Source organism: Epinephelus moara, chromosome 2 (genome assembly GCF_006386435.1).
Source record: "Epinephelus moara isolate mb chromosome 2, YSFRI_EMoa_1.0, whole genome shotgun sequence".
Taxonomy (NCBI): Eukaryota; Metazoa; Chordata; class Actinopteri; order Perciformes; family Serranidae; genus Epinephelus; species Epinephelus moara.
This window is the reverse complement of record NC_065507.1, coordinates 11,176,301-11,192,060: the sequence shown is the minus strand read 5'-3', so window position 1 is coordinate 11,192,060 and position 15,760 is coordinate 11,176,301. Positions and strand designations below refer to the sequence as shown.

The 15,760-nt window shown below is 42.1% G+C and overlaps 1 protein-coding gene across 2 annotated transcripts in view; it reads right to left on the bottom strand.

Moving 5' to 3' along the window:
- Nucleotides 1-7,394: 7,394 nt before the first annotated feature.
- clmpb (CXADR like membrane protein b) overlaps nt 7,395-15,760 on the bottom strand; it is a 77,494-nt gene continuing 69,128 nt past the window's right edge. For both annotated transcript variants that reach the window (XM_050064738.1, XM_050064744.1), the window contains exons 5-7: nt 15,431-15,553; nt 14,798-14,939; nt 7,395-12,712 (exon numbers count right to left, since the gene is read on the bottom strand). In XM_050064738.1, the coding sequence (XP_049920695.1) occupies nt 12,379-12,712; nt 14,798-14,939; nt 15,431-15,553 (599 nt within the window). In that variant the 3' untranslated portion in view covers nt 7,395-12,378. The remainder of the gene's footprint in view (nt 12,713-14,797; nt 14,940-15,430; nt 15,554-15,760) is intronic.

Sequence of the window (15,760 nt, the reverse complement as noted above, 5' to 3'; positions counted from 1 at the left end):
CAAATTAGCAACCTACACATATTTTACACCATGGATGGCTCCTATAACAACTATAGACTGTATAAATAATGGACTTACCTACTGTGTTGTCACCCATTGGTTTGCAGACTGCCTTTTAGAAGCCTAGAGTTCAGCATTTTGGCCGTAGGCATCTTGGTCTCTTGGAGCAAAAAAGTGACCAAAATTGGATGAAAGGTTGGAGCTGTGAATGACCAATTGCTGGATCTGACCTGGAAGCTGAGGTCACAATTGGTAGACAGCCTGTCACTCAAGCTGCCCTGCCCTTGAATATGTGTAACGTTGGGCCTTAAAAGAATGTATACGGGAGAGTTATGAAGAAATATCACAGTACTGTACAGTTGACATGAGTGCTGAAATTAGCTTGAGAGGCCAAAACATTTTTTTTTATCAGGCTGTGAACATGTTTGTTTGCGCTGTCAAGTTGTGCAATTTGAAAAAAGTGTCTATGGGGATTGACTCTGTTTTGGAGCCAGTCTCAAGTGGCCGGTCGATGAACTGCAGTTTTTGGCACTTCCGAATTGGCTTCATTTTTCAGTCTTGGAAGTTGCTGCTTTATTACAACCAGCTGAAACTTCTTCCATGTTCCCCTCAGTGTTCATTGTTCATGAAAACTGTTTTTTACTGGGAGCCAAATTATCTGCAGAGGTCTCTTGCTCTTTTAAACAAATGAACCAGTGTTTTAAACTGGTAGAAACACTAAATAAAGCAGTTTCACATTAAAAATCAGTGTTTTTCTGACACTGATCAGCTCGTCATGGAGGGGCTGCTTACTACCTTGGCTGATGTGGAAAACGTAAATGTCCCTATCTAGAGCCAGTGTTTGGTTTGTCTGTTCTGGGCTAGGAACATGGTCGTGCATCATGGTGATCTCCTCAGACAAGAACTTGCTCACTAGGTAGATACTAAAGGCTCATTTTAAGGTAACACAAATATGCAGATTGTTATTTTCAGGTGATAATTCACTAAAGAAAAAACACACTTATTATATTCAATTTCTGCCAATATACCACCCTAAACCAACACATAGGACCTTTAAGTGTCTTTCAATGATCAGTCCTCATACTAAGTGTGTCAAAGTCACATCTGGCTTCTAGGATATGACTGTTAAATATTGTGTCAGTGTTTTTTATTTAGCCTTCTACTTTCTGGTGTTATAGTGGGCGAGATAATCTAAAAACTTGGATGCAACAGGGTCAAGTTTTGTTTTTTATACTCCTTATCAAATTGGTTGTATTGTATGGCATAAAACCACCAATACTGGTTTCTGTGGCGAGATAAAGTTGTTCCCCAGCTTTGCCTGCAGCTACAGTTTGGACTCTATTAGGCTGCAACCTTTTGTTTTGATGGCCAGTGTGGTTATCAGCAGCTGTGGTTACCCTGAATATTCTTATTGTCTCCTGTATGCCGTGTCCAGAGTGGAATTGTGATGTTAAAAATGTATTTGAAATGATGCAAGCTGCATTAATACATGCTCAGCATATTTAGATGCCCACCCTGTAAGTCAAGAGAAAAAGGTGTGTTATACCACAGCTTAAATTCTGAAGGTGAAATCCTCAGCCGACTGCTTCTCCTCTTCAGAGCACAGAATTATGGATCTCCTTTGTCTAATTTAGCCCACAGTTAATTTTACTTGCTCGCTCCATTAAAAGATACTGTATCATTAATTGCCTCATTTTTCAATTAGATGGACTAATAGCTTTCAGAATTAAGATTCTAGTTTACTTAATTGATATTCATGCATCTTGCTTTCCCTGCTCAACAAAGACAATCAAATACTTTAATTATTGAATATTAAGAAACCTTGTTGGCTGTGTATCTCGAAGCTAGCGGGCATTTTCTTTTTGACACGGCACCAGAAACAGGTGATTTATCCTGCACCGGCTTAAGCTGTATATGAAACACATCACAGCTCCAGTTCAGAAACAGTTTTTTCTCAGCTATAAAGGCCAGAGAATCACAATGTAAATTAATGCTCACATTTATCAGGGATGTCATAAGTGCATTAATCATAATCACGCCTGTCAGATCGAACAGTATCAGGTAGTTAGTTCACAATTTAGCCTCTCCACAAATGGATAATTTCCCCGCAGCCCATCTTTATGCAAAGACAACTCAAGTTTTTAAAGTGGAATAGCAGCAGCGGCCGAGTGTCAAAAATAGCATGCTATTAACCTCTCTATCTAAATTTATGGCAGCTCTATAATTAGTGTAGTTGTCAGAGAGTGAAATATGCTGCAGATGTGGGTCACAGTGCAGTGTTCATTACCCAGAGATAATCAGTGCAAAGACACACAAAGCTCTGGTGGAAGTGCACAGTGTTATTCAAACAATTTGACAATAGTGACGCCAATTTATTTCCGTTGGTGGAGTGCTGAAAAACTGCTTTCACACCATTCCTTTTAAACTGTCAGAGATAATAGGTGATTAGCTTTCAGATGAATGAAACACATAGATACAAGTTTTATTTTATTTATTAAGATGGGAACTGCAACGTGTAGACAGCAACAGTCTACACCTCTGCTGCACTCCTATTCATCATGTGGTGTTGCATTCGGTGCACACGTCAGGTTCCACCAGAGGGAGCTTTAAGCAAAGCCACTCATGTACAGTACCTGCACACAATGAGACCTACTAACAATATTACTGTTATGTTCCTCCATTGTGCCATATAGGACGACTGCGCACGGTGGATTGCTACATAAATAGATGGCTTTTCTTTTATAATTCACCAACAAACAATGTTCATGGTTTAAATTAGGTTAGACTTGTCTGTGGGGAGCCAGGAAATGAGATCTGGTGATTAGTGATAAGGTCAATGTCCAAAGAAAGAGGAAATATAATCCAGGCCTCACAATCTTAAATAAGAAAAAAACATAGTCCTGCTCCTGAGACTACACAGTCACATTCCAAAAATTGCCAGCCGCTCCCCTTTTCCTTTATATAGGTTACACATGAGGATTCAGATTAGTTACTCTCAACTGATGATGTATGATGTGTGACTTATGATTTCTCTCATCTCATTAAGAGCCTATCAGCATCGCAGATAACACGAGAGCTATCCCCAATCAACACCAGGGGGTGCAATTATATAAGTGACTTCAATTATGAAGGCCTCGTGTGGCAATCTCCAAGTATTTACTGCAGATTATAGAGGGAGACCAAGAGCAAAATAATTTCCTATTAATTAGGCTGCAAAGCTCGCTCAGAGCAAAAAAACAAAACAAAACCCTTATCTGTGTGATGACATGTTTTTAACACTTTTGTGTTTGGGTTAATTAGGGTGTAAGTGTCCGTGTTAATCCATAATTGTGACACATTGTGGCCTAAAGAGGCTGAAAAAATCGGCAAATTGTGAAAATTAAACATTATCTGTAACACTTTAAATCACCATCTTGATGGTCGAAACTGTACCCAAATGACGTCAATGCACTAGTTGCATTCATAGGTGTGTGTGTGTGTGTGTGTGTGTGTGTGTGTTTGCATCCCAGTGAGATGGGTTTATGACAGTGTCATCACACATGGCTAATCATGTGGAACAATGGGCACAGAAATGTGATCCGGCCTTGAAAATCCGATTTTGTTTAATATGCATGCTGTGTTTTGAAAAGATGTAAATTTAGCAAGCAGTCAGCAGCCGACTCCTCAGCAAACAGATGTCAGAGAACGCATCGGTAATTGCATTATCCCCGATGGCTCGTTCATGTGCATTAACTCAGAGCGTTATTTCCACTTGTTCAACCCACTTTCGGGACGACTTGTCATACCTTTTGTGTGCATCCTTGGAGCGGAGATAAAGTCACACCCTGTCTCTTTAACCAGGGCTGACACGGCCCCTCCATCTTGGCAGCTCGATAGATTGTCAACATAAGAAGAACTTTTAAGAGGGAGGAGACAAATGTCAGTCAATAAGTGGCTGACAGGTCAATAGATATCGCTGACCTTGTTGCCATGGGGGCAAGTGTCACGTTGAAAGGCTGGAGATCGAGAGAGACCGCTGAGGAGGATGAAGAAGAAGGAGCCTCCTGCCCCAATGGCTCTGTCCTCAGCCACTTTAAGACCTCAGATCTTGATGGGCTTAGTTATACAGCTGTATAGAAGGGGACGTCCATATCTGTATTAAATACCTCCAAGATCCATAACAGTGTTGTTGTGTGTTTAAGACATGGATGTATTATTTGCAGGGCACTGGGGAACACTTCATCCCAGCACTTTATAAGAAAAGAAAAAAAAGCAGACCTCATCCTTTTTTCTAATGAAGTGCTCCACGTGGGTTATTGTTTCTAAGACAACGATATCTTGACATTGGCTCGGAACAGACGGTTGACTACACAGTTAACAACAAGCTACCACACATATGGTGATAAAATCACACACAACATTCTGTCTCCGGCCGATCTGCTCCCACAAATGGGCTTTTCAATTTTGATACTTGCGTCATACAGCTCAGGACAGACAGTAGCTTAAGGAGCGACAGTGACATCACCAGATTCTATGTTTTCCTTTGAGACTTTTCCTTTTATGGACTTTGAATCCAATGCTAGTCAAGCTAGGGAGACTCAAGATTCACTAACGCTATTGAGGTTTGACAAAATTTAGATATAAAGACACCAGGCAGTAGAGGTATAACACACATTTCAGTTGATGAAATGTAAAAACACTTTTTTATTTGGTGTATGGGCTGCACACTTTTACAACTGGAGAATGTAATAATTACTTTAGGCCTACAACAGTGGTAAATGAAAATTAAAATGTTAATAAATAACTAATTTATTTCCATATAGCAGTAACATTTTTGTCAAGGCCACTGGGAGCCACTGGAGATGGGCTAAAGAGCTGCACGTGGCTCTGGAGCTGCAGGTTGCCTACGCCTGCCCTAAGAGAATGTAGTGGTGCCCCACTCATTTGAATTAAAGTGCTTACCAGGTACGTCTGCAAAAAAAGCTTTTTTGAAGCTTCTGCATTTTTTTTGCCTGTGGATAGTGTCTTCATATGCATCTTCATTACTTTTTTTTTAGATATTTCTTGGGGCATTTTAGCCTTTAATTGATAGGACAGACAAGTGTGAAAGGGGGAGAGAGAGAGAATGACATGCAGCAAAGGGCCACAGGCTGGAGTGAAACCCCGGCCGCTGCGGCAACAGCCTTGTACATGGGGCGCCTGCTCTATCCACTAAGCCACCGACGCCCCAACATCTTCATTACTTTTAAATGAATATAAAAGAAATGTAGAGTAGTCTAATTAATACAAATTACTGGTAAGTGTTTTAACAATACTACAAGTCTTCAGCCTCTGTATTCAGGTAAGTGGGGCTTTGAGCTATATCATTGTAAGCATAACACTGCTAACAAACTGATGTTTAGCAGCAGGCACATGCACAGATAGAGCCCAGGTGGTGCTCAAGTACTGGTCCTTTTGCCCTCTGACTAGATAAGTGCCCTTTTGCAAGACATGTTTCTTTTTTTTTTTAAAGATTATTTTTGTTGGCTTTTTGCCTTTTTAATGACAGGACAGAAGGTGAAATGGGGAGACAGAGAGAGAGTGGGGACTGACATGCAGCAACATCCACTACGCTACCGACGCCCCAAGACATGTTTCTTTTAATCATTTTACATTTAGTTAGCATCAGTTCTCAGTTCAGAGTGTGTTGTGTGCCCAATAACTGCATTTGACTCTAGCCCCTGCCCCTCTCTCTTTAACATCCTCTGTCAGAGCCACCACAGTTAACAAACACAAATCACACCCTGAGGAGCAGTATTGTGTCACCCTGACCTGCTTCCATGGACAGCCAGGTAACAATAGTGATTGCCCTGAGCTTTGGCATTGTTTGTCACGGTTGGGAAATGACTTCACTCTGAAAACATCCGAATACAGCCAGGCTAATTTAAGCAATAACCCACCATTGAGCTTAAGAAGTAGGCTAGTCTGCCATGAAACCACAGTCTCCCTTCAATTCTGTGGCAAAGTTTAACAGCTGCTTGTGGCGAGCAGAGACAGACGCCAAACTGCTTTTCCATTTCCACGTCTTTATGAACCAAAACTCAACTTGAAATATTGTTTACACCTCCTATACAGCAGCTTTGATAATTAATTCAAACAAATCTGTTTGATTGTTGCAATTGAACTCAGGCCTATTTGTAGTTTGGAGGGTAGATTGGTATATTGATTATTCTATTTATTTACAAAACAGCATTTTTAATTTTGTGTAAAGATTTGATGAATGTGAATGGTTATTTATCTTATAGTGTGCACAGTGTGGCATTGTTGTCTTTGTTGCTGCCTGTTATAAATGTACATAAATGTATACTAAATGTAGAAAGTGTATGTGTAGCAGCTGCTAGGTGTATATAGTATGGATGAGACACCTCAGACAGACATTTCCCCTGATCATTCCTGTGCACAAACGTATTGTATGTAATTCAGCCTCGAGAGCTCTGCTGGTGCCGGCAGACACACAGACACGTCCTGGCAAGGCGCACTTTGCAAGCGAACAAGAAAATATTCCTGCATGCCCACATGCAAAATATTTTTCTGGAAGGATTGCCCTTTTTTCCATATGAACACCTGTTTACCGCACATATTGTACATATTTACTTTGTTTGCCTTTTTAAATAAGCGCCTCAGCTTGCCAACATTTGCTATTTAGCACTAAACATAAAGTACAGCAGAGGCCGATGGGAATTTTAGTTGCTGACCTGGTTTTAAGTATTGGTATTGTCCAAGTATTTGACAAATTAAAATTCTGATCTGTTGATGGCAGGAAGTGTCAGAGGATCATTAAAGCTATTTCATTTCATCCTTAAGGGGGTATAAATGATGTCATTTCATGGCTGAAGGAAATCAGAGGATCACCAAGTCAATAGGGTTAATCATCTGGGAATTGTGAATGTGCTAAATTTTGTATGAATCTCGTCAATGTTGAGATATTCTAGTGGTTAAGTGAAAATTTGTCCTGCTTGTGGCATGACAGGAAATGTCAGGGGATCTCCAAAGTCACTAGGATTCTGGGGACTATGAACATCTGTACAAAATGCTACAGCATTTCCTAACTGTTCGGGTCTTTAAGGTATTTTTTAGAGTTAACTCAAGTTGAGAAAATATGCTTTTATGTTGATACATATGCACAGTGCCTTGCAAAGTAAATTGTATGAAAAGAGGCTCAGATTTCATCACACCCCATCTAAATACTGTACACCAAGATCAGCTCAGAGGTTTGTCGGAGACAAAAATACATTTCTGAACCCACTGCAATCAAAAAACTGAACATGACATGACACGTCTATGTCAATCAGGAGTGTGAGATATGTGGTGTTATTCTTGTTTTGTATTTGCTCTCTTGTGAGGTCAAAATCCAAATCAAGATGCCGCAAGACCAATTAAGTTGTCATTGAATATTTTATTTGCAAATGAAAGAGTAATAACTCAGAAGTCGTAAAAATATACATTTTTTTTTTTACTTGTGATATTTACATGGATTGTTTTCATCAAACGAACAAACAAAAAAATTCCGTACTGTTTTATAAAACCAAAGAGAAGCCATGGCAGAAGAACGGATGAGAGTAAAGAAAACAAAAGTGTCTTACATTTCCCTTTAGTGATGCCGCGCTGAGCGTGTCTCCCCCTGACGTCGAAACAATGCAGTCGAGAGAAACAGCCAACCACACAGATCCCACACAGGCCGGTGATGAGCACAGCACACAAAAAAAGTGCAAAGTACATGGATGATAAATTCAAAACAAAGAAGAAGACAAAAATAAAGCTTCATAAAATCTTCTGTGAATATATTTACAATTGTAGATTTTCTTTTTTTTTTTTCTTTCTATTTTTAGCCGAATACAGTTATGTTACATCAAAGCAAAGCATTCCCGTTCGTCTGCTCAATCTCCTATGACATGCAGGTACCTTTGCTTTCCTTCTTGAGGCAGCCCCATTCATCTCCTCTCTCAAAAGTAGCAATACATCACATTCCCCTATACTGGCATACAAGGCCAAACCACAAAGTCTGAGCATCACTGTGCCCTGCTCAACAGCTTTAATCAGAAATAAAACTGCTTAATAGAACGTAAAACATCGTGGCTACATGAGATTCATACTCCTATCATATAACGCAGAATAAGCATTTAATGGTTTCATGTTTACTGCACCTTTGAGTGTTTGATAATAAGACATATATAGTGCTGATGGATACTCTTTTAAAGAATGATATTGGATGTGCTGCTGACACTCTGAGGTGTGTTAAGACGTCCCTCCTCCACTCTCATCTGAACTGACAAAAGCTCCTTAAAATTCATTTGTTGGAAAGAGCGCAAGTTTGTCAGGCCACAAAGCTCCACACACGAGAGGAGAGATGCAACGCGAGGGCTCATAAACTGGGGAATCTGCCACCTGAGACTTGCAGTTGCTGGAAAGCAAATCAAAAAGCTTGGAGGAATTTAACAGCTGGAAGACTTGCATCCCATCCTCCACCTCCACTGCTACTTTCATCTGCGGTGGAGGGAATTTCAATGGCGAGAGCCTACAGCCCTGGCTCATAATCAATCCTGTTATACCTCTCCTGATTCCCAGTGCTACTCTCGCAGATTCCCATGGAAAAAAAAAAAGAAGTCTCGAAGCATATGCTATCCAGATTGTTAAGATGCATAGCAGAGTTTGTATTTCCGAGTGCATGTGCGTTTGCGTGCATGTCTGTGTGCGTGTTACAGTAGCTGTGTGTGTGTGCACATGAACCCTGGGCGTTGCAGAATGTCCCTTTCTTTCTGTGCTGCATTTAGTATCCTGCTTCCATCAGTCAGTCGTAATACCTCCAGACATTCGATCCATCAGATTGATTCTGAAGGAGCAGAAATAGCAAGGACTGCTGTTTGGGCTTTTGTTTGTGCAAACTGTGTGTACATGTGTGTGTGTTTGTGAGCGCATGCATGCATGTGCAACTTTGAATGTGCATGGAGCACACACCTGTGTTTCCGTGCAGATCTGAATGTGCCACGGTTACCTGTTTATGTGTGTGTATATACAACTTTGACCTGTTTTGTATAATGTGTGTGTGTGTGCCTTGAGATGCCATCAGTACACCCAGGGCAAAGTGCATCCTATGTTAAGAGACAGGAAGAGCAAGTAGAGAGCGTACAAGTGGCCTCCAGAGCTGACGATATTATGAATTATGGACGTGCTTTGTCTCGAGACACCACCCCCACAAGCAAAAACATGACTGCTGCCCGTGAAGCCAAGTTCAATAGGCAGAGAAGTCAGTGAAAACTAAAATAAACACTGCCAGTCTGCAGTCATATCAATTTGGATGGAGGTTACTTTGCCTGACTGGATCCCTCTCACTCATTGAATGGCTAACATGAGAGTGTGTGGGTGTGGCCCAAGGGCTTATACTGAAATTAACATGCACACACCCACACAGACACACTCGCACACATTCACAAACATGCACCCATGCACACACGCCCAGACACACACACACACATACACACAGTGGCTTCCCTGCTCAAATATGAACTGCTGTCTCTAGTTGAATATAAAAGGCATTTTTCCCCCTCATCTTTCCTTACAGTGAAGTCACACGTGAAATCCCGCATGTGAAGTCAAACCACATGTGTTTTTCAGACAGATGTTGGTTTTCAGAACTTTTGAGATTTGATTACTTCTTTTTATTTGGCAGGTTTTTACTTCAGTGTGACAGTTTGGAGAAGTGGAACAAGATTAAAGCCCTGCTACTGGCCCAGAGAGAAAAGCAATATTCGTTACAAGATATAATATTAAAGCATTAGACATACTGATAATTTGCTCTTCTTAGAACCAGTAGTGGAGGTTAAATTGTTTAGTTTGTCCTGAGTCTCACAGAATTTGACTTTGATATATGTTGTGCCCAAGTGGAAATTTTTGCTGGATTGTGGCGCCGGATTAAAGGTCAGCAAAATATTAATGATGTGCTGACTATAAATACTGTTAGCAGATTTAATGGAAATCTGGCTGTTTCTTTCAAGATCACTTCCCAATTTCTGGTCAAGGTGGTGCACCCAGTGGTGGTGCTTGCGGAAAGGTCACGGGGTCAACAAAAATCTGTTGAAATTGTCCTCACGGGATCAATAAAATCCATAAAGCATCCCATGAGAATCTGGCCAGTAGCTGTGAGAAAACCTTGTACAAGATTAATTATTTTCTACACTTCAACCTTGCAAAACATATCTTTGTAATATTTGTTTCATTTTTTGAAATATAAAAAATGTCACAGGTGGCATCAGAGTAGGGGGCGTCACTTGTTTACACAACATGTGTGCAAAAAACACAGGGTTTAAATTCACTTTTGGGTTTCCCATTTGTCTCTTGTAAGGGGTATATCTCCCCTCACATACCCTTACTTATTAAATTAAATGACATCATGTGCGTATATCTATCTGTATGTACAATATAAAACAAGACTGATTACAGAATGTACAGTACATTGTCCCATGGCATGGGATTGCTTTCTCACCATGGATAATCCGCTCTGCTTGGTGCTCTCTATAGGCTGCATCTGTTATTACTAGGGCAAGTTTTGTGAAGTTGTATCTCTCAGTATTTTGCTGCCGTTGACCCTCAAAGCTGGATGTGAACAGAGACTTAACCACTGGTGTGCTGAAGATAAGGACGAAGAAAGAAAGAGGGATTGCAAAGGCACACTAGATAGGCTACTTGCCCCCCTTTTTTTTCCAGATACTTTCAATCAAACTGCACTGGGTCTGTCTGAGAATACGACAAAAGGGGAATTGGCTGATAGCACGGCTCGACCAATAACCAAGCAGGTCCTGGTGATTCAGCGAGACAGCAATCGAGTGCCACTCCATTGTTAAGGATCCAGGGAGAGTACTGACAATGATACCATACACACCCTATACAATTGAAGTCTCCAGAATCATACTCCCCGCTCCCTTCATTCAGACATAGTAATTGTGAAATTGAACGTCAAGGTCAATGTTTTGTGCCTCAGCTCCAATGTTGATTCAGTACCTTATCGGGAGCTGGAATGAACGGGATCCACCATCTTTGTACATCACACATTCATGGTGAAAGAATTTGGTTTCAGTTCAGAAATGTAGCAGGTAAACAAAAGAGTAAAAAAAGCAAGAATAATAACCCATCCTAAGGATTGGTGGCACTTCTTAATATGGATGAATGGACATATAGCTGTCTGTCACCCTTTACAACCTGTTCAGAGAGAAGAAACACAGGAGAACTGAAACAAAAGAAAAGAAAAACAAGTCCAGCTGGTCTAATAGATGCTTATCCCCTATATTTAAAGTAGTGACTCGCTATAGGCCTAATACATACTATTTAATTATTCAGGAAAGATATTCAGTACCAGAAAAGGATGTCTGTGGATGTAGACAGGATGTGGGAGGGGGGGTGTTTGCTCCATTGATTTGACTCGGCTGTCAATGCTACATCCTTGTACCTGAAGTTTCCCCTGCTGATTGGTAAAGCAGATGAGCTGTTTGTGAGCCAGCTGAGTCAGTCTCTGGGCCGCTGTAGTTTCTCACGGCTTCGTTATGAGAGCACGAAAAGACCGAGAGCACTGAGGCAGATGATGCACACGCCCGCACACTGTGTCTGTCCACATGGATGGGCACAATCGGCCCAGCCCATGGGAGGCAAAGGGGTTTGTGGTTTCAGAGCAGGTGCTGGAGGCAGCGAGTCGGAGGTGCAGGGTGACATGAATCAGAGAATCACCCCGCGCCCCCCCCTCCCCTCCTCCCAGAGGAAAAAAAAATCAGTAGCTGTCTTGCACTCTCGCACTTTTCTTCCTCCTTGTTTTTTCGCCCTGCTTGTATCCATCTTGTATTTGTCCACAACCAAAGCTCAACAGCTGTATGACTCCATTGGTATCTGGCTCAGAGTTTGGATCTACTATATCATCCAGCTTTTACTGTCTCCCTTTTTCCCCTCTTATTCTCCACTGCATGCCTAACCCTTTGATTTGATAAATAAATAAAAGCTTTACTACTGTAGGGGGCTCCTTCCACCTCGCTGCACATGGCGCTTCCCTGTGCTTCCAAAGCCAAAAGACGGAACTCAGAAAACAAGTTCTGCCTTCAGCCATGAGACACGGACAGCGTTGCATCTCGGGTCTTGTTTTTTCTTTTGTTTTGTTGTTTTATGTAATTCAGTAGGGGCAAGCATGTCTTATTTTCCCTTTTTAAGTATGCATTCATTAAAAGTACTTTTGGACTTATAGTATTGATTCTTTTAATTACATCCTTTTAACTAGTTGCATTTCTTTGTTTATGGAAGAGTCTTAGTCTTTGGGAGGGGGCTCGGGGACTTGGGCTGGGATGGGAGTCTCACATGGCTGCAGGAAGTGGCTGGCTTTCAGTCCTACACAGTCTGAAAGGCCTTGGTCTGGGCGGGGACCATGAGGGTTGGGGGTGTGGGCCCAGACATGTTCCTGGAGTTGAATTTGGGAGTGGTAGGGGGCTCGGGGGTCTTGGGCACCACTGAAGTGTAGGATGGAGGGGACTGGGGGAAGCCTGGAGGCTGTCCATTTTCCTTGAGAGCTGTTACAGCAGGTGGGCGGGGGCGGTGACCACGCTGGGCGCTGTTGTGCACCATGGACTGGGTGGAGGAGGCGCCGGAGCGGGAGCTGCCAGAGCGGGATGAGGACAGGGAGTTGGGCTTCACTAGCTTGGCCTTGGGAGCCTCTGCATCCTCCCTGTGGTCAGAAACACACACAGACACACAAACAATGACAAAGGTCTATTTATCTTATATCAACTCTACTTCTGAAATGAGAGAAGAGAAACACACACAGACACCACACTATTCTAAGACCCTATTCACACAGGACTGGTATTATGTGAGGACCTCATGTAATTCATGAGATCCCCCCCAAGCCCCTTAGTTTTGTGAAGCACATTTGCATGGAATAATGAAATCTGCTGAAATCACTGGTTCCCCAGATACAACTGTTGAAGGAACAAGAAAAAAAGTTTTTGCTGAAAACACAATGAAAACTTTCCTTTATAATTCCACTTTCATGACAGAGGGAGACTAAGAAAATGTACAAGATAGCAGAGAAGAATAGAAACCACGTGGCAAAACCACTTAAAAACATTAATCACCAAAACTAAGGTAATTTATACTGTGATTGTTACTTGGATGAAACTGCAGAGGATCCTTGCAGTTATAATGAATCACTGTCACCAGGTCACCAGGGTGTGTGGGTTGCAGGGCTAAGTCAGCACGTAATATTATCCCACTGATATAAGACTTATATTCTCCACAGAAAGCTGGAAATAGAAACCTCTCATCTGTGCACCGTTGGCTACACGGTACCTTCCCAGACACACCAGAGATGGTTCTATAACTCTTGGAAGATTTATTTTTTTTTGTTTTTGAACAGCAGTGAGGTTGGTTCTAAATTCATATACCTGAGAGATGTGCGTCACCAACACTGCTGGGGTCTGGTTCAGCACATTAGTGGAAAAGCTCAGAGTCTTAACATGGTATAAAAACAGAAAACACCTCATCACATCTACATTATTTACTTGAAGATGTCCCTCATCCATTTTGCATTATGCACTGTTACATCAGTAAATATGCACCCACACCTACTCCGGTCTGTCACAAAAAGCGTTGTTGCTTTTACAAGTGTCATTAGCAGTCCTCAGGGTCCGCCGCTGCACGCAGGCTTTAGAGTGAGGAATAAACACTAGTAGCATCCCTCAGCTCTGATGCAACACACACACATACACAGGGAGTGTGTGAGAAGAAGGCTCTTAAAAGATAATCGATGAACACTTGACCTTGTAGTTGTTTTTATTTTTAGACACACACATAGGCAGGCAGGCAGGTGGACAGCAAGCACATCCAAGCATACAGGGGCTGTTGCTGTGTCAGTTAGCATTTCGCTTGCACACTGTAGCTGTGGTGCTCCAGGTGCACCACCCCCGGCCCCAGGTGGCCGAAGTGGGCTGTAATTGCATTGTTGCAAGATATCTTTATTCTGTTTCAATAAACTCAAAATAACTCTGTCTCCCTCGCCTGAAATGTGTACCTTGTTTTGTTTTTTTTGCATGAGGTGTTGCATTAGTGAATTCATGGTTGTTGTAAATGTTCAGTTTGTGAGGTGATCAGAAAAATCTAACAGGCTTTAAGCATGATTAAGCCAGACAGGTGGTTTCTGTAAAGCCACCCACACATGATCAGCTGCGAAACTGCTCTGCGCTGGCTGTACCATTGTTCTCCTATGCAAAGAGCGTTGGCGCCCGACTAGGCGAAAGTGCTACCCTTGGTGTGGTGCACAGCTACACTTCAATTATTTCAACTTTGACTGCTATGAAAGAAAAACTCATCCTCTTTCCCAAGCTCTAGACTATAACACACCATAAACAAGATATCACAATCTCAACATAAACTTCTAAATGGTCTGTGAGTGCAACTGTTGCTGTTCCTAGATGATGTATACCTGTGCTGCGCTTTGCATCTTCAAGAGTCTACACTATGTTCTCTGACCTACGTTGAGGTGAGTGAGGAGCACATTTCCTACCATGTGAAGGCAGCTTGAGGCCGCAACAGGTTTGATCTCATTTAAAAAGTGGCAATTAAAGCAAAACTAAAAGAGCAACAGCCCCGCAGAGATACAGGAACACATGGAGAAAGAAACGCAGGACTATCTGCACTCGTAATCCCATACATTCACACGATTCTAGCCTTTTGGTTTGCATTTTAACTTGTATAATAGAACAAAATATCAAAAAAGTAAACCAGTCATAGAAGAAAAAGAGGATTATTAAACCTGATCTCGTTTGGAGTCTCCTCCTCCTCATACTTCTTCTTCTCTTTCTTCCGGAAGACGAGCCAGATGATTAATATGACAATGAGGACGCCGAGGGATATCCCCACCACCGCACCTGCTACCATACCTACATCCCTCACATCTGTGAATGGAGAAGAGGAAGTGATGAGTGATGACAGACAGAGTCACTCACGAGCACATATTATTCATCATTCACAAATACTTCTGGTCCATGCTCATTTACTGGAAATACCTCCACACTCCGTACGTCTGTGCCACAGTGCCCAAATTCAATTTAACACCAGGGCTATCAAACTGTTTCTGCTGAGCTACTTATATGTGTCATTTTCTCCACACATGACCCCAACCGTCCTGGGTCTCTCAGGAAATGCATTTGTGTGACAGTGAAACATAACTGTGGGAGCATAGGTGGTGACCAGTTTAAGTTTAGTGCAGTCCCTACAGGATTGAAGCGCTGGGGGGAGTGAGGGCGTGGGGAGGTAGATGGAAAGGCAGAGGGGGGGAAAAATATATTTCCAGCTGCAGTTTGAAACAATAACCATCAATCAGTGTGGCAGTTTGGTGTGAGGTGAACGCTGCGAGGTCGACTCTCCCTCCCCTCCCAAAACTCACGCTGCATTGTGACCTCAATGGTGCAGTTTTCCTCTCCCACATCATTGCTTGCTGTGCACCTGTAGACCCCTGTGCTGTCCATGGTGAGATTCCTCAGGGTCACGAGCTCTGGGTTCTTGAGATCTGGGGGATTGAAATAAATATTTGTGTTCAAGTGTTTGCTGTACATTGTTTTGCATTCTGGCAGGTTTATCCTCAAAGTAAATTGACCTTTCTTTAAGCCCCGCCCCTTTGCGATGGTTCGACAAGCTGTCAGAGTAAGCATGGAGCCCACACTGTAACTAACTGCACTCCCTGAAGAAATATTATCATATTTTTGGAAATATGAAA